This window comes from Melospiza georgiana, chromosome 5, assembly GCF_028018845.1.
Source record: "Melospiza georgiana isolate bMelGeo1 chromosome 5, bMelGeo1.pri, whole genome shotgun sequence".
NCBI classification, from domain to species: domain Eukaryota; kingdom Metazoa; phylum Chordata; class Aves; order Passeriformes; family Passerellidae; genus Melospiza; species Melospiza georgiana.
This window is the reverse complement of record NC_080434.1, coordinates 3354874-3368957: the sequence shown is the minus strand read 5'-3', so window position 1 is coordinate 3368957 and position 14084 is coordinate 3354874. Positions and strand designations below refer to the sequence as shown.

Below are 14084 nucleotides of genomic sequence, written 5' to 3'. Positions count from 1 at the left end.
GAAAATCAGCTTTGTGCAGTCATCATGGCTGGGGAAAAAAACTGCATTAAATACTGTGAACATTTAGTATGAATTTACAAATAACATTATTAAAGTCTGCATCTCAGTGTAAGTCAAAATGGTGGTAGTCCAGACTCCAAAAACCTGTAAACTGTTAACAATATTTGAAACAAATTTCTTCAAACTCCATGGAATGTTCGCTTTTAATACTTTGGAACAAGTATTTCTTGAATTTATTTCCTTTTAAGCAAAGCGTTTGATACACCTTAGCTGACCACACAACTGTGCAGCAATCATTTTGTTCTCCCAGATCTGCTATGCCAATGATTTTTTTTTTTTTTAACAACTGTTACAAAACACTGTCAGACTGTGACCATGGAAAATTACTACCAAAATACTTGTCTGTATTACTTGTAATACTTGTAATACTTGTCTGTGTAATGGGATAACAGACAAGGTCGAACTCTGTTCCCCTCTGACAACCTGTTTGAACAAAATGGAGGAGGAAAAAAGGAAGCATAATTACATGAGAGGTGGCAGCAGTGTTGGTTAAGGTGGTGCCATCTGACACAGCAGACATCTGGCTCGGGGTTGGGGAAGGTGTTTCAGAGCAGTCAGTGGTGTCATAGCTGCAAGTCTGCAGCTCGTCTAGGATGGCAGTGGAGCCCTCGCTCAGCGTGCGCGAGGAGCACTCGCTCATGGCAGAGTCTGTGCTCACTGAGGCCGCTCCGCTCCTGCTCCTGGGGGCAGCAGCCAGGAACGGGCATTGGTAGGGACACTGGGACAGGGCTGGGCTCTGATCAAACAGGGAAGGCAAAAAATCATCAAGCGTTGGCAAGGAATATGGTACTGGGTGGGCGCCACTGTCTGGTGAGAAAGAGGCTCTGTTAACTGGTACCACAGGAGAAGGAAGAGGCAGTTGAGAAGCTTCTGTTGCTGTTTGTCTGTGTGTCTGTGAAGCATTTACCTCCATCACAGGGGCAGTTACTTTCTGGTTTCCAAGCTGAGATTTGAGGGAAAAAAAAATAAGAAAAGAAACAGATTACTTAATGAATAAAGAACTTTTCCCTTTGCCTCTTGCTGGGTGTAGGGGGATTACAGAAGTGTAAGGTTTTCAGCCACCCAAGGAAGTTCACATTTACAAAGATTAGGAAATAAATCAACCATGCTCTATATTAGAGTAGGACAACATGAAAGAAATGAATGCATAAAATACTAGTGGAAGCAATGCCAGAAACCATAGTGTGCTGAGGATGAATATTCATAATGTACTGCAATATTAATGATCTCCATTGTGCATTGAGGGGCTCACACTATTTTATTCTTCACATATATATGAGGCTAGAGAATGTCATGTCCGTGTAATTTTCAAAGTAAAAATGTATCTGCAAGTCTGGTCTCGGTAAATGTTACACTTATTTTGTCAAGGATAGGTACGATTTTGAAATTAACTGTAATATAAAGATGAACAGGACTGCCAGATATACAGGAACACGCTTAATGACTATTCATATGATCTGCAAGTAATAGGTAGTAGAATTTTTTGCCTCTTGTGACTGAATACATCTTCTCCACTGCCGCTCTAATAAAAATATTTGGATGATCTTAGAATTTCCAAGCACCCTGGAAGCACCCTGTCACAACCTACTCTATAGGGTGTATGCATAGAAGTCTTTCCAACATTAGAGGACATAAGGATTGTTAGGGTAACTGGTACAAATCAGGGGAACAAAGACTGGGAACACAAGAACAGGACATACTGAAACAAAACATGCCAGTTTGGATTCAGCACAGTTCCTTAAAAGTAGAAGGGAACAGTCTCATGAGAGTGCTTCTGAAAACTGCCACACAATGTATGAGCTTTATGTTCTGTCATTTCAAATCAGTCACAGGGCACTCAGTTTAAACTAGCCCTGCAACTGGCTTTTTGCATCTGCAACTTCTTTTTGAACTAAAGCATGTTGGCATCTAGTATTTGTTAAACAGCTACACAAATCCTTCTATACTGCCTATTAAACCACAAGCTTTCCATTAATTCCTAAGTATTCAAAATGCTGCCTACTTCAGCACTAAGGGTTTCACTGTTGATAGGGCTGAGGACATCTGGAATAGCTACTGGGAAAGAGTGTTTGGGATTTTAAATTTATGTAAAACAGAGGACAGTAAGACACTATATGTAGTAAATACCACTATAAAAAGAAACATTCAGTCATCCATATCACCTTGTTATGAGTAATATGGATATTTCCTATGCTTAGACTAGGCAGATGTCTTTAATCATTCAAAAAATGTTTCAAGCCATCAGATTAAAATGCCATTTTGGCATTTTAATCCAAAATCTGAAAATATCTTCTAAAGCCCTTATGGAGGACTTGGAACACAACCCAGATTATGCTACTTACAAGAGGTCACTGGGGTTCCAGTTGCATAATTCTTGTTGAGATCAACTAGAATTTACACAAATAACCTTACTGAGGTCAATGGGACCATCCCTATGAATAAGAGTTACAGAAAAGAATCTTAAGTATGTGAACAGATATCTATTACTTGTTCCAATTGATTAAAAATAAATCTTTGGCATCATTGGATCTCTAGGGTACACAACAATAGGCAAAAGCTGCTGTTAAAATCTGCAGTCAAAACAGTGAAGAAACTTAGTCAAACAGCTTAAAATCCAAATCTTATTCACATCAATGTTTCAAATCTACAATTGAACACCCCCCAACTTAATCTTTTCATACAGGAGATCTGAACAGATTACCTCTTAATTAAAACAATCAATAATTGAGTGTATGACTGTAAAAGGACACAGTATTTTCATAGAGAACTAATTTGCCAATGGAAACTTCAAAAGAACAATGGAATACTATTAAAAATAATGTCATGAAAAATTAGGATGATTATACAGCATAATATATTTAAGATGTTAGCATTTGCATACACATATAAGAAACTGTAATTTCACCACACAGGTACATAAAGGGGAGACAGAATCATCATTCATGATGATTTTCATCATCTGTGTCATCAGATCATCATATCAAGATCTCCAGCAAAAGACAAGAACCAGGAGATCATACTGCAATTATGAGGCAGGGCCAAAAAGAAGCTTTGACGTTCTTGAGACCACTTATCCTCTCAGCATCCCCAGAAGAAAAGTTACATATGACTCAGCCAAAATGTGTAAATTAATCTCTATTTGTTAAAATAACAGGAAATTTTGGGGAGTTATGAAATCTAGTAAACCTTCTGGCTCTGAACTGAGGAGATTTCTTGCATTCTTGAGAAAAGAAGGGATGGACAACACAAGGACAGATATTCAGGGTGCATCCAGAGAGCTAATGAAACTGAGATTTAAAAGAATTTAATTCATTGTGATTGACAAATAATAGCTGATTTAATCAAGCCAAGTTATTAAAAAGAATATAAAGTTGTTATTCTTACAATGCAGACAGAAGGAATGCAGCAATTCTAGAGGCTGATTCCCAACATGAAGCTTCTTGGCTTTATAGAGTAGAACTTCTATTCTGCCTGGCTCTAGAATACTTTCAGATATATAATCATCTCTCTGGGAAAGAGTGGCTGAAATTGTGATTTAAAACAGCCTTGTTTTTGAAAACTGATTTACATCACTTAAAAAATCATGGAATGTTGGTAATCTCACATACAACTGGCTACTACTGATCCACATTTTTCACTGTGCATGCAATCTCAGCTATGAATCATATTTTCTTATATTTTTCGCTGTGAAAAATAGGAGAAAGACAAGGCTGAAGGCATTTCAGAAAACTTTTAATACTGGTTCCATTCAGCATGCTTCAGATTAGGTTTGTTATTGATATAGCAGCAGAAACGCTAGCAGAAGTCAGGCAGATTAAATGCCCAACAAATACTTGATCGATTAAAATGATGAAAAACCAGCTAGACTGTGGCTGTCTTGGGTTGTGGAGCAACACTTGAGAGACAGATAAATGTCATCAGTCTTGATGTGAATTGAAGGTCTGAAGAGCAGCCTCTGCTGCAGCCATCTGCTGGTCCATTGAAATGCTTCTTTTCCATCAAATAGTAAAATGTCAGGCCTGAAGAGCACAGCTGGTATCCAATTCATATAAAGTAAACAGGTGACCCTAGTATGGGTCTCAAAATCAGTCATCTCTTGTTAAAATGCAAGATATGTGGGGAGTGGTGTGAGATTAATGACACCAGAGTCCTGGCCTTGCTTCAACAGTCAAGACACAGAAAAGGAGACTCAGAGATAAGTGAATAAATTCATTGTGTTAATACATAGCAGAGTTTAGTAATCAACAATCAAATTACACCCATACATTTGCGTAAATGGGTAAAAATACCTCTATTTTTAATTATCAAAAGCTGATTTCAAACTAATGCTGCAAATTATATTCCAATGTTCATTTTTCTGCCTAGCCCTCTTATTCTAAACTCAGTATAAGGAGATGTAGTTCTACCCTTGTTTAAAGCAATACTAGTGATGCAGAACTTAAAATGAAAAATACATGCTCAATTTTCTTTGCTTCACATCTGTCCCCAGAATGCTGAAACCAGTTTTCTCTTTCTTCCATATCACTCTACATATTGCCAATACCTAAAACTCAGAAATGTACTAAATGAATTGATTTAGATTTTTCTAAAAATTCTGTGTTTATTTTCCTTGATGCACATTTCTACAGCTATAAGGCTGTCAAAAGAAACACTTTCATAAACATCTGCTATAGATGTTTTACTCTTCCAGGACATCAGGACTAAACCAAGTGTTCAACTCATCTGGGGAATTCAAATAACAAAAAAAATGCTTTGCAACCTTAGTTTCAGAGAGTGATATCTAGAACACCATGACACTTAGGAACCCAAGAACAAAGCAATAAAGAAAAAATAAAAATCAGGTGATTATTTCTGAAGATGCAGTTCAGAATTCTTCATCAGTTTATAACTTCTTCTTATAAGAAACTTAGACAGTAAAATTTACCTCTACTGGTTTCATACTAGCAAATACAAATTTCTCTGTTGAGATAGATACAGTTATTGCTCCTGTATCTGCAGTATGGTACAAAGAAGCGGCATCTCTTGAGACTGTAATAATGTAACAATATTGAGTAACCTGAATGCATCTATTTTCATATATACTTTTAAGGGGTTTAACCTTTCTCTGAGTAGGAGTGTTTACAAAATGTCACTCAGTGAGTCATAGCACACTTCTGCTTGCTCCTAAAGCTTCAACAGATAAGCAAATATCAGTGAAATTCAGTGCAAATAGGAGCACAAACAGCAAGATACATTAACCTGGACCACACAAGCTCCCTCTGGGCTCTATATTTCCATACTTTGTGACAAAATACATTTGTACACGTTGGCTAGACACAGATAACCCACATGCACAGTATTTCTTCTTTATTACCTCTTAAGGAGAGATAATTACCTGATCTTACCTCATTCTCCTTCACATACATAAACCCATATGCAGAGGGAGAGCTGCACCTTTCTAAGTGTGTTTGTTTTTTGAGAGTTTCTCTGGCAACTTTAAACACTGCTGCCAGGCCTAATCTACAGTCTGAGAGCATCCTCTGAGGACACAGCTTGACATACAACCTATAAGCTGCAGGTAAAAAAGTATTTTAACTCCTACACAAAGTCCTGTAGAGCCTGCAGATCTCAAATAATTTTAAAAATGAAAATACTATCCTGCGTGAAAGTTAATTTTCTATGTGAGAGAAATTGTGACCCTTGCAAATACTATGATATATAGCACTAAAGGGATCTTAATATTTGGCATTAGCTAGAACAGTTCCAAGGTTTTAAACTGAGATCTGAGTCAGAAAGATAGTTTTTAAACATATTGCTTCAGCCTTTATTTCTAATCTTAGTTCATGGCATCTTCATTTTGGGAACTCACCTGATGCAGATTTTTACACCATCTCACACATGCTGATTGTATTCTAGTTTTAGGTATGTATTTTAATAAGGAGCTACAAAACCCACTGGCTCCACCACTCAATTGTGATGCCAAATACACTCCCCTTCATTAGAATTTATTTCAAAACTGAACACCACAGAAAATGTCAGCTGCATTTTGCAGATAAGAGATCCATAAAGGGATACAGCTTCAAAAGATGGCTACATGCCTTAATGATCTCTGTGATCAAGTGAAATTTTTCTCCTTTTACTCAGAGCAACCCAGTCACTAAATCTCTGATAGTGCTTCCCACATCCTGAAATCAATGAGAAAGCCGAAAACTAAGTGCAGAATTGCCAAATAAGCCACAGATACTTTTCTGATTTTTTCAGCTTGAAGTGAAACTAAACAAGATTCTAAATTAATGTGATTCTAAATTTTTGCAAAATTTGTTTTGACTTCTAAAATTCTAAAATACTAGAAGATGAATTATTTTTAGTTTTGACTCAACTTTGAGTATTGTTCTTAATCATAAAAAGGTATTTCCCCTAATCCTTATTAGCTATCATACTTTCTGTTTGAGAGATTGATCTGCTCATATATAATGCATCATATTCTAAGAGGCTGAGCAACTATTTTTAAGTGAAAAGATAACAGATGCAAAAGTTGACTTGGCCACACCTACACCTGTTCTGCTGTTTGACAGTATCCTTTGATGCCCATATTTAAAAGACTTGCAATATCTTCATATCTACCCTTTCTACCAGAAAAAGCTGTGGCTCAGCTTTCCTTACCGTTTCTCACATAGGTTCTTTACTGTGGCTCTTGCTTGAACTAACTTGTCTTACCTGACAAAAATCATTGAGTAGAAGACTGGTTCTCCTAAAAGGTAAAGCAACTTGTTTTTCTCGAAATGTTCTAAATTCTATGCAGTCTAAAAGAAGGATTTAAGATGACAGATTTGTGTCTAGTCTTGAGGAGGAAAAATGTGGTTAAGGCTTCTGTGCTCCTATTTTTCAATGGAGAGAATTCAAAAGGAGCATTGCAGATTGTTGCCATGTAATTTACCAGAGCTCTGTTCTGATCAAAAATTTTACTTGGCATTTGAAGGGGGACACAGACATACCACAAACTTAAAACTACCCTGTTTTTAATGCAGATACTTATGTCTTCCAGAGTAGAAACCTGGTTAAAGGTGATGCTCTGAAAGAACCTCAGTCTGGAAAAGCAGAGGTGTTACTACTATTGACAACAGGGCTGTAAATGGACTTTTTAATTTACAAGAAAGTGCTGTATTTACTTCAGAGTAGCCTCAATTATTCCAGCAGAACTAGATGAACACAAATATGCCATGATGGGGTTTTCCCTCAGAGAAAGCTTTGAGGCAGACATGCCTAGACCTACAGCAATCTGGACATCCACTTCAAACACAGACAAGCTGTTATATTGGTAGATATACTGGAATAATTATATCTTTTTAAATAGAAAAATCCTAATGTGGCTAGGTAAAGCAGAGCAGAAATTACAAAGCCTAGTATGTATTCACTGCTGCTTTCTTGTGCCCAGCCTTGTTTTATTTAACTTAGGGAGTTTCTGAATGGTGGCAAACCCTGCTCAGACTCCTCTGATCCTACACTGATACTCCAACTCCTCCTAGGTGAGATCAGCATAGTTAAAGAATTTTCATTTCAGTAGGTGTAAGGTATAGAGGAAACAGATGGACCCAGAAGTTCAGTGCCCTGTGATATTTCATATTTCATATGGAGGTTGTTGACAAAGAATTTACAGACCCATTTTCTTTAAAAAGCTCTGTTGCACAGGACACATAGGAGATGCCAGTGCCCAGCCTTGAAGAAAGCACTGACTGACAAAATGTACTTTTTGTGGCCCTAGAGAACTGACAGAGCTGCATTTAACTCCTCCCAATCCAACCCTACTATCCATACTTGATCCTTCCAGCATCTATGGCAGCATAACTCTCTAATGCAACCCTCTCTAGGAAGAGCCACTTGAGCTAATTAGTACACTAATTTCCTATGTTGTGTTTGCACTCTGTAAAGTGCTCACAGAGGAACAAAGAAGTCTGCCTTCCATCTCAGCTAAGTAATTTTTTTTTCCAATAACCTTCCAAAACCTTCAGTTTTTGTTCATTTCTGTTTCAGTCCATGTGACAGGTAGTTTTACCCAGAAAACACAAGTTCTAACTTTGGTAAAGTGAGTATAACTAAACAGATGGTTATTAAGTGATTCATGAAGATCTAAAATAAAAGATGGAAAAATTAAATATACCACATGGCATTCTGCAGCCTGTGAAGAAGGAAGAACTGTAGACTTTTGTCCCAAATCCTTTGAAGACATCTTTGAAGTGTCTGGAGAAATACTAGGTGGATGATCTTGGATTTCAGGCTCTGCTTTATTGTCAGGGGTGGGAACTATCTGAACGGAAAGAGATGCTGTGTGCATCTCAGGCATGGGGTTACAGGCAGGTGAGACAGGCCTCTGTGACAACACTGGCTCTTCACCAGGCTTGGGCTGCTGCTGGGAATGACAAGGAATGCCACTCGCTGGCTCACGGGCCCGGGTTAATTTCAGGGTGGATATTTTACGTTTTTGAGACTGCTGCCTCTGGCCTTGCTGGAGAGTGGTGCCAATGCCAGCTCCCGTGCCTGTGTCTGCACTGGAGACTGAGGGCAGGGGCTTAATGATTTTCTGTGCATAGGACACACTCGTGTTAGACACTTGGGAAGACATTGTCTCCTGCACGAACGTCTCACTAGTGAAATAGGCAGTGTCTGAGAGGAGGTGTTTAGCTGGGCCAGCAGTTCCTGCCTGGAGATTAACCTCGTTCTCGGGATTAGTTACTCTTGCTTTCCGAAAGCTTTCTTTTCTAGGAGGTGGCAGAGGTGCCTTATTTGCCAAAAGCATCCACACACAGCAAAATAACATTGAAGAAGAAACAGAAAGAAAGTAAATGTTAGTAGGAGATATAGTTCAGTTTTACTTTTATATTTAAACAAAGGAACTAGCAAATTAAAGGGCTTCATCTCAACATTGCTAAAGTCAATGAACAACTAAATTGGTCAGGTTCCCATCACCATTTCCTGTGCAGCTTCTGTTTAAAAAGCCACATGTTCCATTTGCTCAGACCAAAGTGGGATCAGAAAGGATCAGAAGAAAGCCCACAGTCATTTGTTTTCTTTTAAAAAAACCAATTCTTACACTGAAAAAGAATTATTGCTGTGAAAGCATTCAGGTATATAAATACTCCATGATCTTAGATAGAAAGCAATTATTCACAGGTAACACACATATATAAAACACAGAGCCCCTTAGTCTTTTGAATTAAAATAGTACCAGAGAGAGTATTAAAATTGGTATGCTGATTTTTTTTTTTGACAGATTAAGATGTTTCTAAGTGTGGAGGTGGTATTTTGTTTATGTTGTGTGTTTTCTTGCTTGATTTTTTTTTGTTTCTGCTTTTAGTATGCTCTAATGACATTGTTCTGCAAAACAGGCAGAAGCATTTTCTACCATATAATTAATACGTCTTAATCCTCAGGTATTTTGATGACCGGTGCATTCTTCCAAGTGTAAACTGTTAATAAATACTCTTTGAAGTCTGGGAACACTCCTAGAAAGCTTTTACTTGTGTATGACCTAGTTTTATTTAGCTGTCTTGCTCAGTGAAAGCAATTTCTGGTAATTAACCTGGGGGCACACAGCCTGTGTGCAGTATCCTTTATCTGTGCAGCAAACCAGCCTTTAGTGACCCACGTGAGCAGGTGATTCACGCTGTCTGCAAGGCATCAGACAATGTTTCACAGAGGCATCCCATCCACATGTGCTAACCCCCCAGCAGTGGCGTAGCATTAAATGTGGTGTGCCCAGTTTTACCTGAGTTGGGGATTTTTTATCCTGTAGGTTTGGCCGCACGCTCCTGAAGCCTTTGGCTGAAAGAGATGAGCTGCCAGCATCCCCATTCAGTGTCTCTCTGCTGCCATCATTGTAAGATCGCCAAGCTTTTGCAAATAGAAAAGAATGAAACCATTTTTTGGGTGTGATTAGTACATCTGCACTGCTCTCAACATAGCAACCCAGCTACTGAACAAACTGCACAACTGACCGTGATGCTGTTTTACCATGGAAGTTATAAGAACATGGCTAAAGCTGCCACTTTACAAAATATTAATCTTTAAAAGTTCAGAGAATTTAAGCATTGACAGCACTTCTGGTGTTGGGCAGGAAGACATCTTCCCACAATTTTCATACAGACTATGGATTTTTAACCTTGAGAGTCCTTTCAAGGTGCTGGTGCTTCAGCCCCCGTATAATTCAGGCTCAAGTTTCTTCACTTTCAGATTACATTCTTGAACTTCATGGCTGTGTTAGATTTTGAAAAACATCTCAACTCATGTAAGGTTAGCTGGTCATGGCAGTTTCAAAAAATTTCACCACAGTACCCTGGTTGTTCCAATAGTGTTCCAATCTTATTGCAAAATCTAAATTACACCTCTATTTTCCTACGAACCATGTTTTTTTTTTTTCTCTATCCTCAGACCTGGAATGCCCTCAAAGCATTGGCCAAACATAGAGGGAGATGTTGAAGACAAAATACTGTAAGAGGCTGGGAAAAGTGACACATTATGTGAGCAGGCTGCTAAGTGAAGGTGGGCAGAACTTGCAATCCTGAGTAAGGCACTAAAAAGGAAATAGCAAGTACCACTGAATGGTGCCACAGTGATGAAGCTAAAGGTGGCAAATTAGCAGCCTGCTTTTTTCCCCACACATTTCATTTTTCTGACAACATATTCTGTGTTACATGAAATAACTGCTTTCAAATGAACCCTGAATTTGAGGTCTTAACCATTAACAATTAGAATTACGTAATCTCAGAGGTGCTTTCCTTGAAGAATGAGGAAGTATGGAATAATGAAATCAAATAGAAGATTATTGCAATTCATCCACTTACATGGTATTACACTGATACATAAATAATACAGTGTTTCATTTACCTGAATCTGGAGACTGAGAATCAGACCCTGAAAAAGAAATATTCAATATTAATTTGTGTTAGAAATAAATCAAATTTACAAAAAACACAGAAGTATTGATGAGAAGCAGTTCCGCCTGTCTAATGAATATTTAGTATGTTTTGTTATGAATATTTTTAGGTAAATGATCTTCATAAATTATTTTTTAAAACTAATCTAGCTTCTGAAAATAATTTAAAAACAATATTCAGATCCTTTCCTTGAGAAGAGTTTTTAAATCAAGTTTCAGTAAAAAGTATGTAATAAGCAAAACGTCTTTTACATGCTTTGTTATCTTGAAAAAAATATGTGTTTGGGTGTGAGACCCAAAACACATATCAAGAGCAAAATTAACTTACTAATTTATTAATTTACAAATACAATTAATTTTCCCGAAGTATTCCTGATTTTTTTCATGAATGACTACTAAACACAGGCAGAGAGGAATTAAGAACACTCTCTAAAAAGCACTGTAGAAGTAATACACCTGTCAGTGTAACAGGAAATGGTGCCACCCTTCTCCTGGCAAAGTAACGTGGCAGGAGTGCACCACAGTGGAAAAAAGAAAAAAGCCATTCAGCAGCTGTATCTCAGTGGTTGGTGGCGATACCTGAGGCCAACAGGTTTGGAGAGCTCTGAACCCTCTTCACAGCTGTTAGTGTGACAGACATGGCAGCGCGTTTGCGAGCACACCCACCGCTATCTGCAAGCACAAAACAACACAGGCAGCAGCCCCAGACAAAGGCAGCGAGCACATGCAGCACATCACACTGAGAGATATGCCAAACACACGTGAAAATAAACATGCAGTTAGGGAACTGCTGCAGAAATGTGTGAATTTGCAGGTTTGGCAGATTAGCAGAATACATAAAATTTCACAGGCTTTAAATAACAATAAACCTCACAGAGAATAAGTGAAGAAAGCTGTGTTTAATACTTAATCCACTAGGGAAATATATACACACTGTTACCTGAAAGACTGCTTAATTACAGCTAATTAGCAAAAGCAAACAAGTAATCAAGACAAAGGCTTAAGCATTTCAGAATAATATTAATCAATAATCTGCACTGTAAAATAATTTCATTGTAGGCATTAGAAAGACACCATTCATAAACTAAGCTCATGTTTGATCAGCTGACAAAGTACTTTTCCTCAGTCTTTTGGATCCTTTATGCTCAAGAAACAAAATTACCAGTGAAAGCATAATTTTTTTTTCATTTTGATGAAATGAACTGGCTGTCCCTCTTCCCCTTTTTTATCTAATGTAAGTTAAAAAAATAAAATATATATTTATCTGGAACCGAATAACATTCTGAGGAAATGACTAGAAATCTAAAATTTCTAAATTTTAAAAAAAATGAGGTATAGAAAAAAACCTTCCTTCTGGATCTTGCTCAACTCCCTTCTTTATTCTACTCCTCTCTCACTGGAGCTGCCATTACATTTTATAAATACTCTCTTATTATTAGAAGACACAACTTAGCTTTTTAGCAACTCTAACATAGTTGTAAAATAAAGTTAATAAATATTCTTTGCAATTATATTTACCTAGAGTATTTTTCTGCTCTTCACTAAAAGAATTATTTTTAGTATTTGATACTACTGAGATTTGATTTAGTGCTTCAAGGAAGTCAAGAACTAGAAGTAAGATAAATGCCTTTTTATTTCTGTAACCTATGACAGGGAGCTTTATAAAATTAAGGTGTTTATGAAGACCTGCAACCTATTTGCAGAAAGTATCTGCCATAATAGCAGTGATTTGAGCCACAGAGTCATCTCTAACCCAGGTCTGCAAGAGAAGTAAGCTCCTGGTGTTTCTTTGCTCATTCCAATATGCCTCTGCTACTTCAATCTTTCCAACACTCCCCTGGCCACAGGCCCTGTAGGACATGCATTAAGAAGTTGTTAACATTGGCAAACATCAGAGCCATTGCCTTAGAGGAAAGTGGTACCAAAAAAATCATTGTCAATTCCAAGGTGCAAGGCAAAAGGCCAAATCATTTCAGCCAGCAGTAGCTGGAAGCAATACATTACCTGCCATTAATTATTGGCATTGTACATGTGACACAAAGGCAATGGCTATCAAACCTGTACATGTGTTTTAGTTTGCTTACATAAATACAGAATGGAAATGGTAATTGAAATTACATTTTCCCTTCTTGTACTCCTTTTCCTCCACCACTGACATACAACAGAGGTAATTCCAATGAGATTTGGTGATGTGTTGATACTGAGGTTCTCTTCTAATCTGAATATTGGCAGACTTTAAAAGTGTACACTTAATATAAGCTAATGTGCAAAAAAAAAATTTTATACTGTCACAGCTCTTATTCAAACTCAGCGGCAATTTATTTGTAATTTTTCAAGAGCTATCTTCCTGAATTTCATGATAGAGAAAGTGAAGACCACGAGAAAATGACTACAAACATTTAATTATTTTAACTTCAGGAAATTCTGCTTCCATTTAGTTTTTCATGTAACTCAATTGAGTCAGAGTTTTATACTTCATGGACCCATAATCTAGCAAAGCGTTCTACCTTCATGCAAGAGAAATAAAACAGATTTTAACCGACTACATACAATATTTACCCCTATATATATAATTTATATATATTCACAAGTCTGTTCCTGCATTATTTATCAGTATCTGTAGAAAAAATAATGAGATCTAATTAGCATTCAGTTAAGACATAACCTCACATTTATACGATTTATATATTGAGTTTTGCAAAATTTCTAGTAGAATAGGAATGTGTGTGGCTAAGCACATATTGATGCGTGATGGGTTCCATCCTCTCATCTCTGTTCAGGTCAGGTTCCCATTAAGTGGAGTGTGGAGTATTAAGAAACAGTAAGGAAGACTGAATTAATGATCTTCTGCTCATTTCACTTGCAAACTATAAGCAATTATATCCCATAGCTGTTACTTAAGGAACAAATGAGGTTATATGAAACATTCTATACAAAACGTTTGCATATATAAAAAAAGGTGGGCACAAATATGCATACACACACTCACAATTCCTTTGACCTGAAAAATTCTTCAGGAAGGAGTCCTGTCTAACTAGAAATTGCTTTAACATTGAAGCAAAGGAGACCCAAACTAGCTAAGGACTGCAGTGCTAGAATATGAAGTCGGGCAATA

The 14084-nt window shown here is 37.3% G+C and overlaps 1 protein-coding gene across 21 annotated transcripts in view; it reads right to left on the bottom strand.

Annotated features, from left to right (window-relative positions):
* The window catches only part of SORBS2 (sorbin and SH3 domain containing 2), a 145330-nt gene that overhangs the window by 59658 nt on the left and 71588 nt on the right, over positions 1–14084 (bottom strand). For 11 of the 21 annotated variants that reach the window (XM_058024373.1, XM_058024374.1, XM_058024375.1 and 8 more), the window contains exons 4-8: positions 11549–11641; positions 10921–10947; positions 9803–9927; positions 8198–8815; positions 527–1003 (exon numbers count right to left, since the gene is read on the bottom strand). In XM_058024373.1, coding sequence (XP_057880356.1) covers positions 527–1003; positions 8198–8815; positions 9803–9927; positions 10921–10947; positions 11549–11641 — 1340 coding nt within the window. The remainder of the gene's footprint in view (positions 1–526; positions 1004–8197; positions 8816–9802; positions 9928–10920; positions 10948–11548; positions 11642–14084) is intronic. The other 10 variants (XM_058024376.1, XM_058024367.1, XM_058024368.1 and 7 more) reach the window with 3 other exon arrangements.